This window comes from Caretta caretta, chromosome 5, assembly GCF_965140235.1.
Source record: "Caretta caretta isolate rCarCar2 chromosome 5, rCarCar1.hap1, whole genome shotgun sequence".
NCBI lineage: Eukaryota > Metazoa > Chordata > Testudines > Cheloniidae > Caretta > Caretta caretta.
Genome location: NC_134210.1, coordinates 97,162,851 through 97,183,736, shown reverse-complemented (window position 1 = coordinate 97,183,736; position 20,886 = coordinate 97,162,851). Strand labels below are relative to the sequence as shown.

Below are 20,886 nucleotides of genomic sequence, written 5' to 3'. Positions count from 1 at the left end.
GACTGAGAGATGATGGAGCAGGGAACACAATGAACTGAACTTTTTTATTACCAGCAGGAGAGTGAGTTTGTGTGTGTATGGGGGTGGGGGGGATGTGAGAAAACCTGGATCTATGCAGGAAATAGCCCGACTTGACTATGTAAAGAGTTGTCACTTTGGATGGGCTAGCACCAGCAGGAGAGTGAATTTGTGTGGGGGGGTGGAGGGTGAGAAAACCTGGATTTGTGCTGGAAATGGCCCACCTGTTGATCACTTTAGATAAGCTATTACCAGCAGGACAGTGGGGTGGGAGGAGGTATTGTTTCATATTCTCTGTGTGTATATAAAGTCTGCTGCAGTTTCCACGGTAAACATCTGATGAAGTGAGCTGTAGCTCACGAAAGCTCATGCTCAAATAAATTGGTTAGTCTCTAAGGTGCCACAAGTACTCCTTTTCTTTTTGCGAATACAGACTAACACGGCTGTTCCTCTGAAACCTGAACTTTCCCTGTGCAGGAGCAGCACTGTTATATGAGTGATCTGCTTGGGCATGGGTGTACTTGATAAGAGCAACCACAAAGTTTGCCCAGCATGATGTTGCTAGTACTACCATTTGTGTGTGTGTATGAAAATAATGTCAAAATCAGATGCAGTGGTATTAGTTGCTTGAATTGAAGCCCTGCAAAAAGTCTAGAACTGCTCCAGCCTTTTAAACAAGAATATTGTAATGTACTTTTTTATCACTGGAGCAGCTAAGATCAGCCAAAGAAAGAAAAAAAAACTGAAATAGTTATACTTCCTGGCTGGCTGGACTGGTCTTGTCAGGAGCATGTGGATTTCATAGTACATTTAACTTGGCGCCCTGGGATATTTTTTCCTCTGTTTGAAATGTTTTTTAATGAAAAATTGCATTTTAAAGGCATAACCTTATGTAAACACTAGCAAGGAGAATTTGATATTTAAGTTATTGTGCTGAGGAGAAGAATCTCTACAGGTAGTGAACTTTTATTAAACTCACAAAGTGAAACTCATCAATGTTTGTGAATTCAAGCACATATATCTACCAGAATCATGAACTGTGGGATTTTTTTTCTTACACTGATTTAGGCTCTATTACACTCAGCAAAAAATGCACTAATGAAAACCCCCTGTGCATCTGGATTAGATGAATCTTTGAATTGCTAATTGTTTAAGATTGTCCTGGTAGATATCCAACAGCTGTCTTTATGTCAATTGCAGTGCACAAATCCACTCTATTTATAAAAAAAACAAAACAAAACATATGTACTAGTAATTTATTCATGATCACAGAAAGCAAAGTAGCATGGGGCATAACATTAGTTCATCATACATAGGAATGAACCTACCACTTATACAAACCATATATTGCATGATGTGCTGCAAGCAAATACTGTAAGATATAAATTAGACTATTAACTTAATTGTAACCGATGGGCTTTTTCCTTTGCCCTCAAAAGAATTAATAAATAATAAAATTATGTCATTTTGCAGAACTAATTAAAGACGTGTTTACTCTTTTGATTAAAATCTCTATCCTAATTCATATCATAGTGTTTGCTAATAGTCAATGGATGTATTTAGATTATGTAAATTATGGGAACCTCATATGTTAACCTGTTTATCTGCATGAAGTGCCTGGAATATGGAAAACCACAGTTCCCTGCTAGACAACAGGCATGCAGCATGTTGATCATCTTCATCCTTTACATCAACATCAACACCAAAATAATTATGGATTCATTTTCACTCCCACTATATTTATTTAGACTCACTTATTAAATTTTTTTAATATGTATATCTGTTTTAGGTCCTCATTCAGCAATTTACTTAAGCATGTGCCTAACTTCAATTAGACTACTGAATCGGGGCTGTAGGTGTTTAATGCTAATATATTAACAAAGCAATCTTTGCTTGTCCATTTTTGTTTTAACAAAGTGTTTTACATTTACAATTTATAATATTTGTGCAACTGCTCCAGTGTGGTTCATGGTACTTGATATTACTCAAAGAGTACATGGCATCACTTGGTAATTCCAGAATGAGACATTCAGGAGAACCCTTATAAACAAATGTTTGTAGCTACAACATGCTCTTTTTTTGTTTGTTTACTATTTAAATCCAGTATGTTACATTTAATGCGTGCTGTGGCTCTTCTGCATTTCTCTTTGTAAGGCTGGACAGAATAGATCCAGACCTACAAATAGAATCTGAATTTAATTTTTGTTTTTAAGGTTGTGTTTATTCATCTTACTCATGTTTTGAATTTGGGAGGGTTAGCTCTTACCTCGGGTAAACTCTGGTTTTTCTTCACAATCTTCCACAATGAGCTCTTTTGTCTTTTTTGGGGGGGAAGGGGGAAGGGGGCAGGATTTGGGGTAAGGGCCCACATGCTTACTAAGAAAAAAACATTAATCAAATCTTTCCTATTGTTTGTAAACAGGGACGAAATAAGTTAGGTTCCATTTTTGTTTGGGCGTCTGGAAATGGTGGAAGGAGTAAGGACCATTGCTCCTGCGATGGCTACACCAATAGCATCTACACTATTTCCATAAGCAGCACAGCTGAAAGCGGAAAAAAACCTTGGTATCTGGAAGAATGTGCATCCACCCTAGCTACGACTTACAGCAGTGGGGAATCGTACGACAAGAAAATAGTATGTGGTTTGTTTGTTTTTGTAATGCTATTTTAATTGTATGTGGTTTTGTATTTTCTATAATGATTTTTAGGGGAGAGCAAAATGACTATTAGGTCTTTGTGTCTACACGTGGGCTTGTTTGAAAAAATGTCACCCTTGGTCAATATGGTATATATTTGTATACAAGTTTTAGACCAAGAATTTGAATGTAAATTTCTGCCACTGTGTGTAGCTCCTTCAACCTCCTTGTATTCTGACATCCATAATTCTACACAATACATCAGGTATGGTCTTACTAACCCTTGTGACAGAGACTGATTTCTCCTTTCACTTCCACTATGTGTCCTACGTTCTTTCTGCTTTCCTAACTGCTTCCAAACTCTGAGCAGAGTCTCTCTGCTGTCATCCATAAAGATTATTTTCCTGACCAACACTTTGTAGCATATCACCAGACCTCAGAGCAAATCTCCTTTTGGTATTTTTTATTCAGTCCACATTATTTTTCATTTTAAAACTTGCAGTTACAGAAGCCATTTTCCAACCCACATCCCCATTTATTTCAGATTTACTGGGACTCAGCTTCCTTCGTTTTTTGTATTCATTCTCCCTTAGTTATCATTCATATTGCTGCCTATTCCTGGTAACTGAGAAACAGTAAGTAAAATTAGGTTCAGTGCTTATCTGTCCTGTGCTCTTTGCCATCTCATTCCTTCCCAGACTATGGCTGTTTTCAATTAATTTTTGACCGGGGCTGTTTTTTTATTCCACTGGAGATTTCACTATTGTTGCCATCATTACTGGTCTTTATTTTTTAATTGGAGAGGCTTCCTGAAGTCCAGATAGACTTTCAACTTCTGTTTTGCCCCTCACTCTTCTTAAACCCTTATTGTCACTCCCTCAAAGATATTATCAGATTCATTAAGCACAGACTTCCTTCTGACTTATCGTTGACTAGTCTACACCTGTTAACTGTGCTCTTCATAATAAAAAATCACAAGGTGCTTTTCTAATACTGAATATAACTTATACTTTCTAGAATCTTTCCTTGCTCCCTCCTTAAGCATGGGTTTCATGATACCTTATTTCCAGTTCTTTTCTTATTGCTAATGAGGAGTTAAAAATTCCTGCTCTAGCTTTTTTTTTTTTATTTATTTAAATACCGTCTGCTGTGTCTTTCAAGATTCTGGGATGCCGGCCATCCCTTCCTGGAATCTTCCCTATTTTCAGATGATCTAATTTAAAAAAAAAACAAAAAACTTGTTCTGAGGTAACTCTTCGTTCCAGTAATTTTTCTGTTCTTTCTTGGTGTCATAAATATAAAGGGAAGGGTAACCACCTTTCTGTATACACTGCTATAAAATCCCTCCTGGCCAGAGGCAACATCCTGTTACCTGTAAAGGGTTAAGAAGCTCAGCTAACGTGGCTGGCACCTGACCCAAAGGACCAATAAGGGAACAAGATACTTTCAAATCTTGCACGGGCGGGGGGGGAGGCTTTTGTTTGTGCTCTTTGTTTATGTTTTTTGTTCTCTCTTGGGGCTGAGAGAGGCCAGACAGAAATCCATCTTCTCCAACCCATCCTAATCCAAGTCTCCAATATTGCAACCAGTATAGGTAAGCCAGGCAAGGTGGATTAGTTTATCTTTTGTTTTATGTGCATTTTCCCTGTGTTAAGAGGGAGGTTTATTCCTGTTTTCTGTAACTTTAAGGTTTTCCCAGAGGGGGATCCTCTGTGTTTTGAATCTGAATATTCTATAAAGTATTTTCCATCCTGATTTTACAGAGGTGATTCTTTAATTAAAATTCTTCCTTTAAGAACCTGATTGATTTTTCATTGTTCTTAAGATCCAAGGGTTTGGGTCTGTGTTCATCTCTACAAATTGGTGAGGATTATTATCAAGCCTTCCTCAGGAAAGGGGGTGTAGGGCTTAGGGGGATATTCTGAGGGGAAGACATGTCCAAGTGGTCTCTTTCCCTGTTCTTTGTTTAAAACGCTTGGTGGTGGCAGCATACTGTTCAAGGACAAGGCAAAGTTTGTACCTTGGGGAAGTTTTTAACCTAAGCTGGTAAGAATAAGCTTAGGGGGTCTTTCATGCGGGTCCTCACATCTGTACCCTAGAGTTCAGAGTGGGGAAGGAATCCTGACACTTGGCTTCTCGCCACAAAAACTTTATCTCTGTTTTTGGCATCTCTCCTTGTTCTCCCCAATAGATAATAAAGCAAAGAAGTCATTCCATTTTCTAGCAATACTCACTCCTGTGATCACATTTCCCATATGGTCCTTTCAAAGACCTTTGCTAACTTTTTTTTTCAAAGTTCAATAAAACTAATAGATTCATGACTTTTAAGTGCAGAAGGAATCATTGTGATCATCTAGTCAGTGCTCTTGCATGACTCATACAACAGGACTTCCCTGAAATAATTCCTGCTTCCAGTCCAAGTTGTTAATAATTACCCTCCCTGTTAAAAAAAATGGAGTCTTATTTCTAATCTGGATTTGTCTAGCTTCAACTTCCAGCTGTTGGATCTTGTTATACTTTTGTCTGCCAGATTGAAGAGCTCTCTATTATCAAATTTCTGTTCTTTGTGTAGGTACTTATGGACTATGATCAAGTCACACGTTAACTCTCTTTGATAAGCTAAATAGAATGAACCTCCTCTCTGAACCCTCTCCCATTTTTCAACATCCTACTTGACGTGTGGACACCAGAACCGGACGCAGTATTCCAAGAGCAGTCACGACACATGGTACCAGATATATAGATTAATATAACCTCCCTGTTCCCACTTGATATTCTCCTATTTATATTGTCATGCTCTCTGGGGTGGCTCACAACTGTGAGTGCCTACCCCAGGGCAGACTGTCAGAAAACGGGGAAGACACCCCAGGCTGGTGTGTCACCAAGCCAGTACCAACTGTGAGCTCCTGGATCACTATACCAGTCCTACCATGGAGTCACCGATAGTCCCTTAGCTGCTCCAATCTGTCCTGCCACACAGACAAACCAGACTTAGTGATAAACGGTCACTTACACCAAAGATCACGTCACATTTAGGCTGCTCCCAGTCCCAGGAGACCAGACTTACCCCAGATCAAATGGTACTGCAGATCTTAAACCAAAGATAATGCTGGCATCCAATTCTATAGTAAACCCACTAAAGATTTATTAGCTAAGAAAAGGAAATGAGAGTTATTGAGAGGTTAAAAAAGGTAAAATATATGTACAGTTGAGTTGCCATCTATAATTCCAAATGGTAGCAGAAAGGTAGTAATCTGCCAATTTCCCAAAAGTCTCTCAGGGCTACCCAGAATAACTCTGGATCTCCATCTTCTCGTTCAGTCATTCTGCCTCGTTAGAATCCAAACAGTCCAGAGATGAAGGATCTTTCATTAAATCCATTCTTATAGCTTCTTCTCACAGAAAACTGAGCTGACAGGGTCACTGCCCATGAAGGTTTTTCCTTTGATGACAGAAAGTGAGGGATGCAGTTAGAGTCTTTGACCTCCAATCATCATGTACAATGACTATTTGCTTTGAAATTAGAATTTTTCTGTTAGAGTTCTTCATTTGCATTCCACAAGGTCTCTTCTTGTTTGATGGATTATTTAGTTAAAGGGGTACACACAATGTAAATATTTGCTACTACATTATAACAGTATACAGATAAGTGAAAACAATGCAACTAACATCCCATTAGTTTTCATGAAGTTTAAACACCAAATACAATTGTATACATTTAACAATTACTTTGATCTAAACTAATACACAAGTGAATTGGCCTGGGACTCTGGCATGAGCTGGCATGTGGTCTGCTGGCAACACATATATATCCAAGAATCTCATTAGCCTTTTTAGCCACAGCTCATTCAAGCTCATATTCATCTGATTATCCAACATGAACGTCAAGCCTTTTTCAGAATCATTATTTTGCATGATAATGTTCCCCATCCTGTAAGTGTGGCCTAAGTTATTTGTTGCTAGAGGCATGGCCTTACCTTTGGCCTATAAAAACATAGATTGTTTGCTTGCACCCAGTTTACCAAGCAATACAGATCACTCTGTGTCAGTGTCCTGTCCTCTTCATTATTTCCACTTCCCTGATTTTTGTGTCATCTGCAAACTTTATCAAGTAATGATTTTATGTTTTCTTCCAGATCATTGATAACTATTTAATAGTATAGGTCCAAAATTTGATCCTTGTGGGACCCCATTAGAAACATACCCGCTTAGTGATGATTCCCCATTTACTATTACATTTTGAGATATCAGTTAGGAAGTTTTAATCTATTTAATAAAGTCATCCAGTTTATCCTTTTAAAATATTGATACAACATTAGCTTTCTTCTAGTCCTCTGGAACTTTCTCAGTGTGTTTGAAGATTATTGAAAATCAACTTTAACAGCCCTCTTAATAGTCCAGCAAGCTCCTTGGCCAGCTCTTGTAAAACACTTTGATGCAAGTTATCCATGCATGGTGATTTAAAGATGTCTAATTTAAGTAGCTGCTGCAGAACATCCTCTTTAGTTACTGTTGGAATGGAAAGTATTTTGTCATCAAATGACATGAATGCATCTTCTGTCTTTTTCCCAAATACAGAGATATTTATTGGATGCTTCTGCCTTTTCTGTGGTATTATTTGTAATTCTGCCATTTCCATCTAGTAATGGATCAACACCATTTTTAGGGTTGCTTTTGTTCCTGATACACTTAAAGTACTCCTTCTTCTTCTCCTTGCTATAGAATCTATAGCCTGACTATAGATTTCCACTTGTGTCCTTTTACTTCCCTTGTCAAATTTCTAACTTCTAATTTATATTCGTTGCTATCAACTTCCCTTTTATACATTTGTTTTATATTATATATGTAATGCTTTCATTTCCCCTCTTAGTCAGGCTGGTTTTTTAACCAGCGTAACCTTCTTTCTTGATTGTGGAATTGTGACTTTAGGGTCATCTAGTAAAACATTCTTAAACTGTTCCCAATATCATTCATGTTTTTCTGTTTAAATTCTTTCTCCAGCCTGACTTGTTGTTACATCTTGTGCAATCCTCCCATTCTTCTTCAATCATCGTTTTCTCAATCATTTCTTCCATTCTTTTAGGTAAGTCTTACTCCCTGTGTTTACACTTCTACAATCTCATTACATCAGGACATTTATATTGCTTACTTCTGAGATGTTCCTCACTTTTGACCCAAAATTACCTCCACACATTTTTGGTATTATCACATTTCCATTATTGTAAATTTACTTTTAAGTTGAATCATGAGAATAAGGTTAAAGAAAATGTTGTTTAGTCTACAGATATTTAATCCTACATAGCTTTTAAAATTTATTGCGTTATTATATTTCTAATAATGATAATACTTTGCACTCATATATTGTCCTACTTCCAAAGATCCCAAAGTGTTTTGCAAACGTAATTTTAGCCGTACGTTATCCTGGTGAATTAGGGGAATCTGACACCCATTTTATATAAAGGCTTATATGGCAAAGATATTAAGGCCTACATTTTCAAAAGTTCCATTTTTCTTAACTTAGAATGCCAATTTGAGACATCCAGAGCCTGCTTTTCAGTGGAGATGAAGAAATGCACCTTTTAGTTGAAGTCAATGAGTTCTGTGAGTGCTCATTAGTTCTGAGAATTGGGTCCAGCAGCAGGTATCTCCAGTGATCCAATCAACATGGGCTGATCCAGCTGCATACATGTTAATCAGTTAAGGCATGTCCAGTGCCAGCTGCCATAGGAGATTACTGTACTCCCTCGATTCTCTGCTTATCATGGCCCCGTTCAGATCCTGACTACTCTTATTCAAACCATCATCTGTTCGCTTAATGGCCGCACTGTAGGGGTCTGATTCTCCACTGAGTTATATCAGGTTTATACCGGTGTAACTCCACTGATTTCACACAGTCGAGAATCAGGCCCTAAATATTCCACCAAAGACCCTTTCCTCTTCTTCTGTGTTGCACTGTATTACCAGTTGACTCCTGAGGTCCAAAACCTCTCCTCAGGATGTTTTACTGCTGGTAGCTGACACCTCAAGCAATACTTCCAATAACAAAGAAAAACATTGTTCACTGAGTGCAGGAAATAGCCTTCTCCCCCAGTATTGTATACAAACCAGTCACCTTCCTTTGGACAACATTTGTGTTAGTTCTTATATTACTCTAAGGTCAGCTCTAAAGAGAGATGAGGTGAATTTGCAGAACCAACCCTTTAACTGAAAGAATTTAAGAGTTACAAGTAACAGCTGTAACCTATCAATCAGTGTCCTCTGAGCACACACGCAGAATGATGAACCTCTCTCCCATCTTTCTCTCTCTCTCACATCTGTAGTAAGCCATCAATTTAGGGTTAAGGATAAGGATAATATTAATATCGCCTCTCCTCTAACTTGCTCACTATAACACACCTTTTCCAAAAGACCTATTAACCCTAATGTCCCCAGCAGAGATGTTTTGACTAATACTCACAAGTGAAAATCATCACCAGAAAATATAGCGAACTCCTATACAAAGCCAAAAAATCCTGGCACTAAGATGATGCAAATTCAATTTCATTATGAAATTATACGGCTTTTTGCTGCCTCACGTCTTCCATCCTTAGTTTTTATGTTGCCTGCTTAGATGATCAGTCCTTTGAGACAGAGACCTCATCTTCATTCTTTTCCACAAACTGACAAGGGCATTGTTGGTGCTGTATAAATATAAATAGCAAATAATCATCGGAAAAATAAAGATTAAAATATTTAGATAAATTAAATTTAATCCTGTCCTGAGGACTATACTTCACACCCACCCACAAAAGGAAATTAGATAGAAAGGGCTTGATGGCTTCCTTATGTGGAATAGCAGCAGCAGCTTTCTTAAGATTAGTGACTTTCCTATAGGTCAGTCTAATTGGATGTGATAGTTCAGCTTGCTGTACTGTGTGTATGAGATTCTTGCTTTTAAGAAAGGAGAAAATATGTTATAAAATACAATCCACCGTAAAAATCCACCATAAATATCCTAGTGCCTGATTCTGATCTCACACAGGATTTACCTTAGGATAGCCGATTTAAATGCCGATACTCTTCATTTATTTCATTGTAACTGAGGATAGAGTCGAGCCCCCTAGTATATTATGAGTTTTGAACAATATAGTAATACAGAAATATAGCTAAGTGACAGCACATTGTTCTTCTGTCTCATAGGCTTTATAGTGTCAGATTGTTCAAACTCCTGTCCCTGCTTAATTCTGCTTTGTATTTGTACAATCTCAGTCAAATCAGCATATTGGTTTGTGCTGATTATGCTGTATTCCTATCCAATTTGTATTAGTGGCCCCTTCTGAGTTGGACAAGTAAACAGTCCCCATAAAAGCAAAAATGCTAGTGGTACCGGATATTCTAAAAAGGCACTCAGTAGTATGGTGAGTGGAGAGAGGGGGTATGTAAAAGCTGGTTACAGATATCTCCTGGTTTCATCTTGTCCTAAGAAAATATTCTTTGTAGATAACCACACATTTTTTCCCATTGACATGGTTTTGTCATCCTCACAAACATGCCATGTGCTGGAATTGTTCTTTTTCAATCTGGTATAATCATAGTTGCTTTAGTAACATAGGCAAGTCTCTGATCTCGTTTACTGTGATGAAGATATGGAATTTATATTTACATTAAAGTAAGTGACACAAGAATCTGGCTTGTACAGTTTAGACAGCAGTTCTTACACTGTCAAAACTCCCACTGACATTAATGTCCTGCACTAAGACTGCATTAAGGATGAGGCCAAGAATACATATTAGTTGTTACTATATTGTACTGCACCTGTCAAAAATCTCTGTTGCATATTTTGGACTGGATTTTCAACTCTTGACTCCCACTGTCCATGCACAAAGTACACCTGCCTTTTCCAGATGCAAAGAGTATGTACGTATTCCTTTTAAATAGTTCAGTGCTAGAATTGTTATCAGATGTTTGCAAGAGCAGCTGCAAAGTGCAGGCACAGGTGTATAAAGCCACAGTCTGGGACACACGTAAGTGGAAGCCAAGCACAGGCCAGCTGAAAAATGTACTGCTTTAAAACAATTATCATTTGAAGCACATACTGAGTGTGAGACTCTAAGAATCTCCGTAGAAGTGACATGAAATATGCCTAGGACACTTAACTGTAGCAAATTCCTCCCCTTCTAACCTCAGTGTTACTGAAGAGCTCCAGAAGGCATTGTGCCCCCCTCCCGACCTTCCCCCCACCCCAGCAGAAATGCTTCTATGTACTGCCCCTAGAGCCCTGCGTCTCTGCACCACCTCTTGGAATAGGCTGTATTTAAGGGCACAATCTCGCTCTATATGTTAGTATGGCCTTTATCTTAGCAAAGGCACTACACAAATAAATCATAACAATCAGTGTACTGTGGATTTACTCAACTATTTTCTGTTAACCATACTGGTGAGTTATGCATGAAAATCCCCCACTCACTTATGAAATTTACAATCTATGGTATACACCATTGCTCCTTTTAAAAATTAATTCCATGCTCATCAATAGCATCTCTTGTCAGTTATTAAAAAAACTCCCCCTGTTCAACTGCTGTTGTAGAGCAGATATAATACAACATGGCACCTTCAATGGAAAGTGGTTCGGGATCACATGACACCATGTTAGGGGGAGAATTGGCAACTACAGATTTTCGTTAAACACTTCTCATTTTAGAAGACAAGTCGGTTCAAGGTGACATACCCGTAGGAATTACATCAACAGGTAAAAAGTGTTTCAACCACAGCTAAAGGCTCAAGACATGAATTATGAAATGTCTGGAAATAAGAGGCTTAGGATGGGAGAAGTGATAATGTTCTCTGCAAAGGAAAATCCTATTTTTGACCTGAATAACTAACTTTCCCTACAGCTGTAACTAAGGGAAGATTGATAACACAACCTGAATAATAACTGTACAGAAATGACACTTCTTTAAATCTTCAGAGCAAGTCACTTGTACCAAACCATTACAGTAGGTATCTGGGTCTTTCTTTTATAAAACTGCACGTAGTCTGAAAACAAGCTGACTCTAATATATAGTAAAGGAGAAAATATACTGTGATGATAATGATACCTTAAAACGGACCTTTGTCATGGTGTTCTAAGTTGTTAATTTCCTGTTAATTAAACTATATCTTTACCAGCCAGTATGTAATTGCTTTCGGTCAAATCCAGTTGTTTTCTTCTGTTGTTGGCGGAAAGATGGGATGATTGTAACACAGTGCATTATAAAATATTACATAGCCTGAATTTAGGCTTATCACTGTTTCCTTAGATCAGCAGTTGTTACAATGATAACTAAAACCTGTGAATGCATTGTACTTTAGGTAAAAGGTCCAAAGTTGGTGCCCAAGTCCACTCACACTATTGAATAGAATGACAGCTTTCATACACTAATGTCAACTTCATATCCCTGGCAGGCCTCATCTCCTTGTATTATGATTAACGATGTTGCCCTCGTGTGGTCTTGGAATCTCGAACATAATTTTTCTTCTTGAAGCTTGACTGCTTGTTGGTGGTCCTGTCTCTTTGTTTCTAAAGATAGACACAAGGCTTCTCTGGCAGTGCACCCTTAATACTGAAAAACATGTCTTAGATGTCTCCTGTAATTTACATCTAAACATCTCAGCTGTTACCCTTTGAAATGGCTCAGATAGGATTTCCACTTAGGGAGCTTTCGTTACACATTTTCTGCTGCAATATTTGCTGAGTGAAAGAGAGAGATAAGGGAGTGTACAACGTCTGCTAGGACATGGGACAAACAATGCAGCAGAAGAGTGTAATGGCTTTATTACACTTGCTATTCAGGGGTACTGCACACATAAAACTAAGGCTACATCTACACTATGAGCTAGGGCTGTGATTCCCAGCTCGCATAGATGTACTTATGGTAGCTTTCTACCATGGTAACATGGGCAGTGACAGTGGGCGGCATGTGCTTGCAGCTCCAAGAATGTACCTATATGATTCAGATGGGTTTGTACTCAGGGTGGCTAGCACGGTGCCATACTGCCGTTCCACCACAGCTACACTACTGTTTTTAGCTTGCTAGATCAATGAGCATGAGCATGTCTGCACAAACTGGGAATCACACTCCTAGCTTGTAGTGTAGATGTAGCCTCAAAAACACTCACCACTCTTTCTCCCGATAGATAAATATGTAGATAACATCTGACAATAGGCTTTCAAGGTAGAGGGCTAAATGGTGTCTTTTAAGGCAAAACCATTGTCAGGGGAGATGAGGAAGAGACTTTCCCCTGCATGAGCTCCTGAAGGTATCGTTGTGCTGCAAGCAAACCCAGTGCTTCTTGGAGTGCAGAGAGAGTTCAGTGACTGCACTACTCTTTCGCAGGGTGCAGTAGTTCTGCTGTCCACTGTGGGAGAGAGAATGAGCATGTGCTATTCATCCTGCTTTATTTTTTCCACTCTTTGGGGGCCGAATTTTCAGAAAGAGGTGCCTGAGAAAGCCCACAGAACTTAATTTGTGTGCGTAGTTGTGTGCTCCTTGGCCATTTAGATTTCACCTGCAAATACTCTACCTGCTTTGCATTCACACAAGTTGACACAGGGCTTCTGGCTGCTGTAAATTTGGCCCTTTAAGTTTCCCTTCGCCTAATCCCTTTTGAAGTATATAATGGAAAGTATGTCATTGTATTAGAGATTAGTTACAGTATAAAATCAACTTACACCAGGGTGTGGGAAATACAGGGTGGTTTTTGGCACCCCTTTTACAATATAAACTAGTACACCCACTTAGTGCTTCATTGATACTCTAAATATCCATTCGCTAAATTGGTGTACAATTGTTAAATGAGAGTCTGAAAATTTTATTTAAAGATTTTTACAGGTCATGGACAGAATAAAATGATTTATCAAGAATTCAGAAATAGACCAAAATGGTTCTTTCAAGACTTTTGAGATTTTGAAGAAGAGAGGTAGACTGGCCTTTGGCAGATCAAGTAGTTTAGAAATATGATTTTCTAAACGCCTTAGTCAATTTTTTCCCCATCTTTCAACATTATCTCTGAGTGAGTTCACCTGATGCCTACGCCATGTCACCTCATTGATTCTGTGTTAATTTCTGCTCTTCTGAACAAAAGTATATATATATATATATATACACACACACACACACACACACACACACACACACACACACACACATTAATGATACCAGACTACCATCCACTTCTAATAAATGCTTTCTCATCTGCTCATGTGATATGTGACTTTTTGGCAATGCATAATTCAGCTGGCTACCAGGTTAAAGTTATCCAGGTATCTTTGTATTCTTTTGTAAGCCTTATTTGTGTTTATTTCCATGCTTTGTTTTTCTCCCAGTCTTTTCTCGTGGTCTTATATGTAAAATATAATGCTAGTGAAAGCTCCTGAGTGGAGAGCCTGGGAGACCAAGAGCTTTGTATAGTCAGCTTTGTATAGTCACTACCTGCAGCAAAACTGCAAGCTTCTCCCCACTACCCACACGCTGCCCCATTAATGACTTAACCTAAAGAGCCACCTAAAAAGTTATGAAAGTATTTTTCTCTCCGTAGCCAGTCCAGTTTTTAACCTATCTAGTGGTTTTTGTGACATAGGCCCTTGTTCACAAGGAGCTACTCTGACACCACCCACTCATTGCACATGTCCTTTTGAAGAATTGTAGAAAATAAAGACTTTCTGTTTCTAATGACACAAGCTAGATTTGAATTAGTGATCTAGAAACATGTTTGTAGCGCTGTGCTAATCCCCTGAACTGGGATAACTAGGTTGAAACATCTTTACGTGTGATTTAAAACTTTGTAGAAATACATTTATCTTCCTAGAATCACACTTCTTTCTGAGATACTTGTGTTCTATTGTTAAATGCAAGATTCTGTTTTGTCTGTTTAGCTGGAAGTGCTCATTATGGCTTTTGGAGCTTTATCTACTTAGGCCATATTTTAAAATGAGTTTTCTGTAAGCAATATATTACAATATAAGACTGTAAACAACTTATGAAGTTGGTTAATCTGACAGATAAAAACTTCTTCAACATGACTGAGGCAGTTTCTTTGAGCCTGCCAGGATTTTCAGACAGGTTGGGTAATATCTTTTATTGGACCAGCTTCTGTTGGTTAGAGAGAGAGAGACGCTTTCAAGCAATACAGAGCTCTTCCCAAGGTCTGGGAAAGGTACTCTGAGTGTCACAGCTAAATACAAGGTGGTTTTGAACAGATCGTTTACCATATATTCTAAGGGATCATTCGAGGTGAAGTGGCCCATTAACACCCCTGTAGTCATAGGACAAAAAGAGGGGTCAGTGATTGTTGTAATAACCCCTAAAACCAGTGTTTTTATTCAGACCATGATTTTTAAGATCTAGCAAAGCTATGAATTTAAGCTCCCAGGCTCATCTTTTGAAACTGCTGTGCAGGATGAGGACTGATGGGTCAGATACGGAGTCATTGCTTTGTGAAAAGTGTTCACACATGGGTGATATGGTATTTTTGTGTTTTATCATGTTTCTGGGTGAGTTCACTGGAGAGTGTAGTGATTGTCTGGTTTCATCCATGTAGTTGTTATTGGGGCATTTAGTGCACTGGATGAGGTACATCACATGTTGTGATAGGCATGTGTTGTGAAAGGTGTATAGGGGATGTTGATCATTGTAGCACTGGAGATATGTCTGCAAGTTTTGCATCTGTTGTGGCAGGGTCTGGTGCTGCTTTGAATTGGTGTGTCCTGGTCTGTGGGGAGCTTGCTTTTGATGATGAGCTTGGTGAGGTTGGGAGGTTGTTTGAAGGCCAGAAGAGGAAGTTCAGGAAAGATTTCTTTCAGGGTGGCCTCTCCATACATTTAAGTTGTTTGATAGGTTCCAGTGTGGGGTGTTGAGTGCAACCAGGGGTTATTTTCAGATGAATTGTTGCTTCAAGGAGAAAGCCTGGTGCTGTGGTTAGAACACAGCAGTTGGAGTCGGCAGGTGTGTATTCGGTTCCTAGCTCTGCCGTACATTCCCTATGTGACATGAGGAAAAATGGTTAACCCCTCCACACCTCAGTTTCCTCACCTGTAAAATTGGGATAATGATACTTACCTGCATCACAAGAATGCTGAGAGATTTAATTATGTTAATGTTTGTAAAGCATTGTGTGGTTCTTGGATAGAAAGTGCTATATAAATGCAAAGTAATATGAGGGTGGAATTTTAACCTACTTTTGGAATGTGTATTTTTCTAATTTCAAAATCTTTAGGAAAGATTTCCAAATCTCCCATGAAAAACTGAGACTAACATACCTGTTCAGTACTATAGAATAGAGTGAACTTTTCTCCAAGTTCACCAATACCTTCAACCTGTGAGTAGAATAGAAAAGTTTCAAATCAATGTATTCATCCCTATTAAAGAGGAAAATTCTGTTCACCTGCATTTGACTCGCGTAGGCAATAGAAACCTGTTCTGATTTCTGCAGTTGTGTTCTAAATTTCACACATTCAATTTCTTCCAGATCACCACCGACCTGAGGCAGCGTTGTACAGACAGTCATACTGGAACCTCAGCCTCTGCACCTATGGCTGCAGGCATCATTGCATTGGCACTGGAAGCAAAGTAAGATTAATAATAATGCATAAATAAATGCATATATTTTATTAACGTGACATCTTTCATCCAGTGATCTCAAAGTGCTTTAGAAACATTAACTAGTGAAAATTCACAATATACCGGTGAGTGAAGGAAATATTATCTTACACACACACACCACTCAATTTTACACGTGGGAAAACTGAAACAGAGAGAGAAAAGGGAAAAAATGTTCTAAATTGGGTGCCTAAAGCTGTGATATACTTTTTAATGGTGTTGAACACATGCAGCTCCCATTGAATGGCTTGGGGAACCTTCACAGTGCTGCTCAAGCTTGAGTCTAGTATTTAGGCTATTGTATGTGACATTGTGCATAGACCCAAGTCCCTTTCACTAGCTCGGTTCATAGGGCTGATGGAACTGAGGACAGTGTGCCAGCATGAGCAGATGTTAGCATGGTACAAAAAATAAAAATACTCACCAGTATTATGTGTGATGAAACAATAAATCCAAGATTTCTATCATGTATATAGCTACGCACTGATTTTTAAAATGTAGATTATCTGACAGTGGACCAAATCATTTAATCCTTACTAGAGCAAAATTTCCATTAGCTTTTACAAGAGTTTTCCTCAACGGCAGAATTTTGTACATTGTAACTAGAATATATTTTTAACGGGCATTTTTGACCAGAAAAAGCCACTGAGAGTTTATCATGTAAATTCATATTTCAAAACTTTTTCATTATTATGTATTATGTCAGAGTGCACTGGTCTGGTATGCACAATGTACATAGACTAATGATCTGCAAAATCCTGTTTAAAATCAGATGTTTTTAAATTATAAGAGATTGATCTTATGAGGTTCAGATGACACTATTCAACACGGTGGGGTGGGGGGGAAGTAAAAAATGTGTGCATCATAATAATTTCAAATTGTATTATACTTTCATAGTATGTAATTTGTAATAGCAAACAGGTTTTGGGTTGCCATTTTGTAAAAATGTAGCTTTTAGTGTAGAATCCCTGACCTAAAATTCAATCCAGAACACATTTGTACTTCTGAGTTACATAGCCATGAAAACAAGATATTGTAATTGAAAAGCTGATACAATCTTAAGCAGAGCAGCACTTGTGTCATTATAATTGGGTTTTCTCAATACAATAGTTAGTGACGAAAACGGCTTTGAAAAGTTAATGTAATACCATTATTTCAAAAACCATTCTTTCAATCACTTTTTAATCTCAGTTCTACAATACTTACATTTGTTTTTAAACACCCCACATACACAGATAAAATTACATTTGTATGCACATATGTATGCTGGAGGTTTTCAGAATTACTTTTTAATGAATTGCTGTTGCCTATAATTCTAATTTTATCTTTTTTCATGGTATTTTATGTATGTTTTCAAACACATCATTGTTATAACTGGAATTTTCAAAGTATTGTAGCAGACACATAATACCTGCAGCCGTACCAATCTGATAGCCAAGGTACTGGATGGAGCTGGTAATTCAGTAGGTGATACTCTTCTTCCAAATAAATAGGTACCACTGTGGCTGACACTGCAGATAGAAGCAAAATATTGTATTAACGTCACAGGTGTGGTGATGGGAGAATGTGCTGCTGCTGTACGTAGATAAGATGAAAAAACCAAGAAACTGACTAATCTTGGTCTTTAAATATTCCATGGTAATCGTTGAATATTGGCCAAATTCTAGGTGAGATAGTTATATTTTGCATTCCTAAATTCCCTGGCAGTTTTGGTAAATAAAGAATTCTTTACTTCCTTTCCAGAAATGGATATGGGCTAAGTGTGTCTGTATCTGTATAGACATAAAATAATTTTTATTGCTATTAATATGATAAAATGCAGAGCTACTTAATACAATATACTTAACATATATTTTTACAGCCTCACCTGCAGTCTGCCCACGAATATTTCTCCAGTGGAACTATGTATAACTGAACCTCAGATAGGCTTCACGCTACTGGCATTAAAAGAAACCAAACAAACAGCTGGCAAGAGAAATGTTTCCTGTTTTCCCCAAAAATTAAAATTTCTCTCCCAAAATTAGCCTGGCGTGTGACCCAAGACATTCAGTCCTGCAACAGTCATATATTTATTATCTAATCCTTTTTTTATGAGAGCTAGAAATAGGAACTTTACACCATTAAAAGCCCAGAATGCCCCCTTATAGAGGGATAAGGCTTTTTTAATAGCTCAAGAAGATCATAATATATTCAGCTTTAATATCTTGACATTATTTTGTATGGATCAGCTATTTTAAATATTTGTAAGGTGTTTCCGAATGTTACAGTATTAAGAGGTATTTGTTATAATTTTCATCTGCCTCTGATTCCTCTTGGGTAAGATGACACTAAAGCATCTATCTTTATAGGTGATATGATATGAAAAACATTACTAATAACAATATTTAAAACTCTCCTAACCATTTCTAAAATACTTTTATTTTGTAAAATATGTGGCATACAGAGAATACATGATGGTGTCATGTGATGCAAAGATTTTATTGGCACCGGCAAATGGAGGTTGGGGGTTGCAGATTTAGCCTTAAATTTCATATTAATGCCTGTGCTAACCACCATCATATTTTTTAGATTTTTCAAAAAGATTAGTGGGAAAGGAGTTTTCAAGGTTAATTATGTTCTTCACACCGTGAGCTGCCCAGTAATCAGAGCACTTTTTGTATATGTTTGAAAGACTGTGTTGTTTTGTTCGATTATAAGGCACTGCCTAGTAGGAAAATTGTGGATCTACCATATCCCCCCTAAGTCGCCTCTTTCAGCTTGGAAAAGAGGAGACTAAGGGGCCATATGATAGAGGTCTATAAAATCATGAGTGGTATAGAGAAAGTAAATAAGGAAGTGTTATTTACTCCTTCTCATAATACAAGAACAAGGAACCACCAAATGAAATTAATAGGTAGCAGGTTTAAAACAAACACAAAAAAGTATTTTTTCATGCAACGCACTGTCAACTTCTGGAACTCCTTGCCAGAGGGTGTTGTGAAGGCCAATACTATAACAGGGTTCAAAAGGGAGCTAGATAGATTCATGGAAGATAGCCACTGATGGACCTGTTAGCCAGGATGGGCAGGAATGGTGTCCCTAGCCTCTGTTTGCCAGAAGCTGGGATTGGGTGACAGGGCATGGATCACTTGCTGATAACCTGTCTGTTCATTCCCTTTGGGGCACCCGCCATTGGCCACTGTCAGAGGACAGGATACTGGGCTTGATGGACCTTTGGTCTGACCCAGTATGGCCGTTCTTATGTTCTTACTATGTGTATTGAAACTCTGGAAATGTTTAGATCCTAGGTGCGCAATTCTCTACAGCAGCCAAGCTATGGTCACTGCAGGGGAAGCATACTGCTCCCTGATTTAGCATCAGCCTGACCTTGACATTATTTAGAGCACCCAAGAGGCTGCTCTAACTTATACCACTCGTGTAAGGATCCTAAGAGACGTTAAACCAGTGGAGACTTGAAGTATTGGAGCTCTATGATCCACCTCGCCCTGCTCCTGGCCTGTCCCAGCCTGCCATCTCCCTGCCTTAGGGGCCCCCCCATAGCACAAATGGGTGGGGCACCTGGTACAGGACTCAGCTCTGGCACTCTGACCAGCATTACTCCAGTGGAGAGTTCCCCTCCACAAGGGGAATTCTCTGCTGATCTTTTCAGCTGGTGGCGCGGGATTTTTTTGGGAGCTGATAAATTCAATACTGCATTATAGTCTGTGATATTTACAAAACTTTCTTGTGAATTACAACTTCTTCCAGTGTTTTTGTATCAAATGGCATATCCACATCATGTGACCAAAGAAACCTAATTTAGCTTCTTCAAATGCTCATTTGGTAAAATATCTGAGCATAACTTAGAAATGTAAATACGAGTCTGTTGCATTGAAACACCAAAGAAATAGTTAACATACACACACACACACAAAGCCAGTCTCCATGAGGGATTTCTGCATGTAGGGCTCAGGCCTATAAAGACCCAGTAGTATTTGGGCTTTCATGTCCTGTTTTTCAGTTGCTTTCTTTTACATGATCAGTGCCCAGTGGAGTTAGTATCCTGCTCCAGCTCTGTAATTGGGTACTTAATTGTTTTCCATTCTTTTATGTTCATTATGCAATGCCAAATTTTCCTAGCTGTAAACCTGCTGCTAGAGGGTAAATTGTTATACTCTACTAATTCAGCATTGGTGGCATCTTAGCTCTAAATATAAAATGTTAAAGTTGCTTAAGAGCATTCTACTGCCAGATCAGAAGAGCTTTTTGGCTGATGAAGGATTTGAATTTAGGATTTGCATGAATTGGTGTGAAGAGAGAGAGTTTGTTAAAACAGCATATTCCTTCCTTTAGGCATTGTGTCATGTTCTTAGGGAAAACATAAATAAAGAGAATGTCTTTTACTTTGCTTGAGAGACGGTACCTGAACATGAGAAAAAATAATATGTATACGTCCAAGGTGAAACCTGCATGTTTCTCTATTAACAAGCCAATGCCTATGTTTTTCCATCCATAATTTGAGAAGTTGTAGCTACATTACATCAGACAGAGTTAATCTGCTGTTTTTTCTCTAACGTTGCAAAATACCTGTTGTACTGCCTGTGTTTCCTTCTCTCATACAAGTTATAGACTTCCTT

General features: G+C 38.3%; 1 protein-coding gene across 3 annotated transcripts in view; it reads left to right on the top strand.

Annotated features, from left to right (window-relative positions):
• Window positions 1-20,886, top strand: part of LOC125637150 (proprotein convertase subtilisin/kexin type 5) — a 305,277-nt gene that overhangs the window by 150,239 nt on the left and 134,152 nt on the right. For all 3 annotated transcript variants that reach the window (XM_075128725.1, XM_075128726.1, XM_075128727.1), the window contains exons 8-9: window positions 2,441-2,653; window positions 16,140-16,240. In XM_075128725.1, coding sequence (XP_074984826.1) covers window positions 2,441-2,653; window positions 16,140-16,240 — 314 coding nt within the window. The remainder of the gene's footprint in view (window positions 1-2,440; window positions 2,654-16,139; window positions 16,241-20,886) is intronic.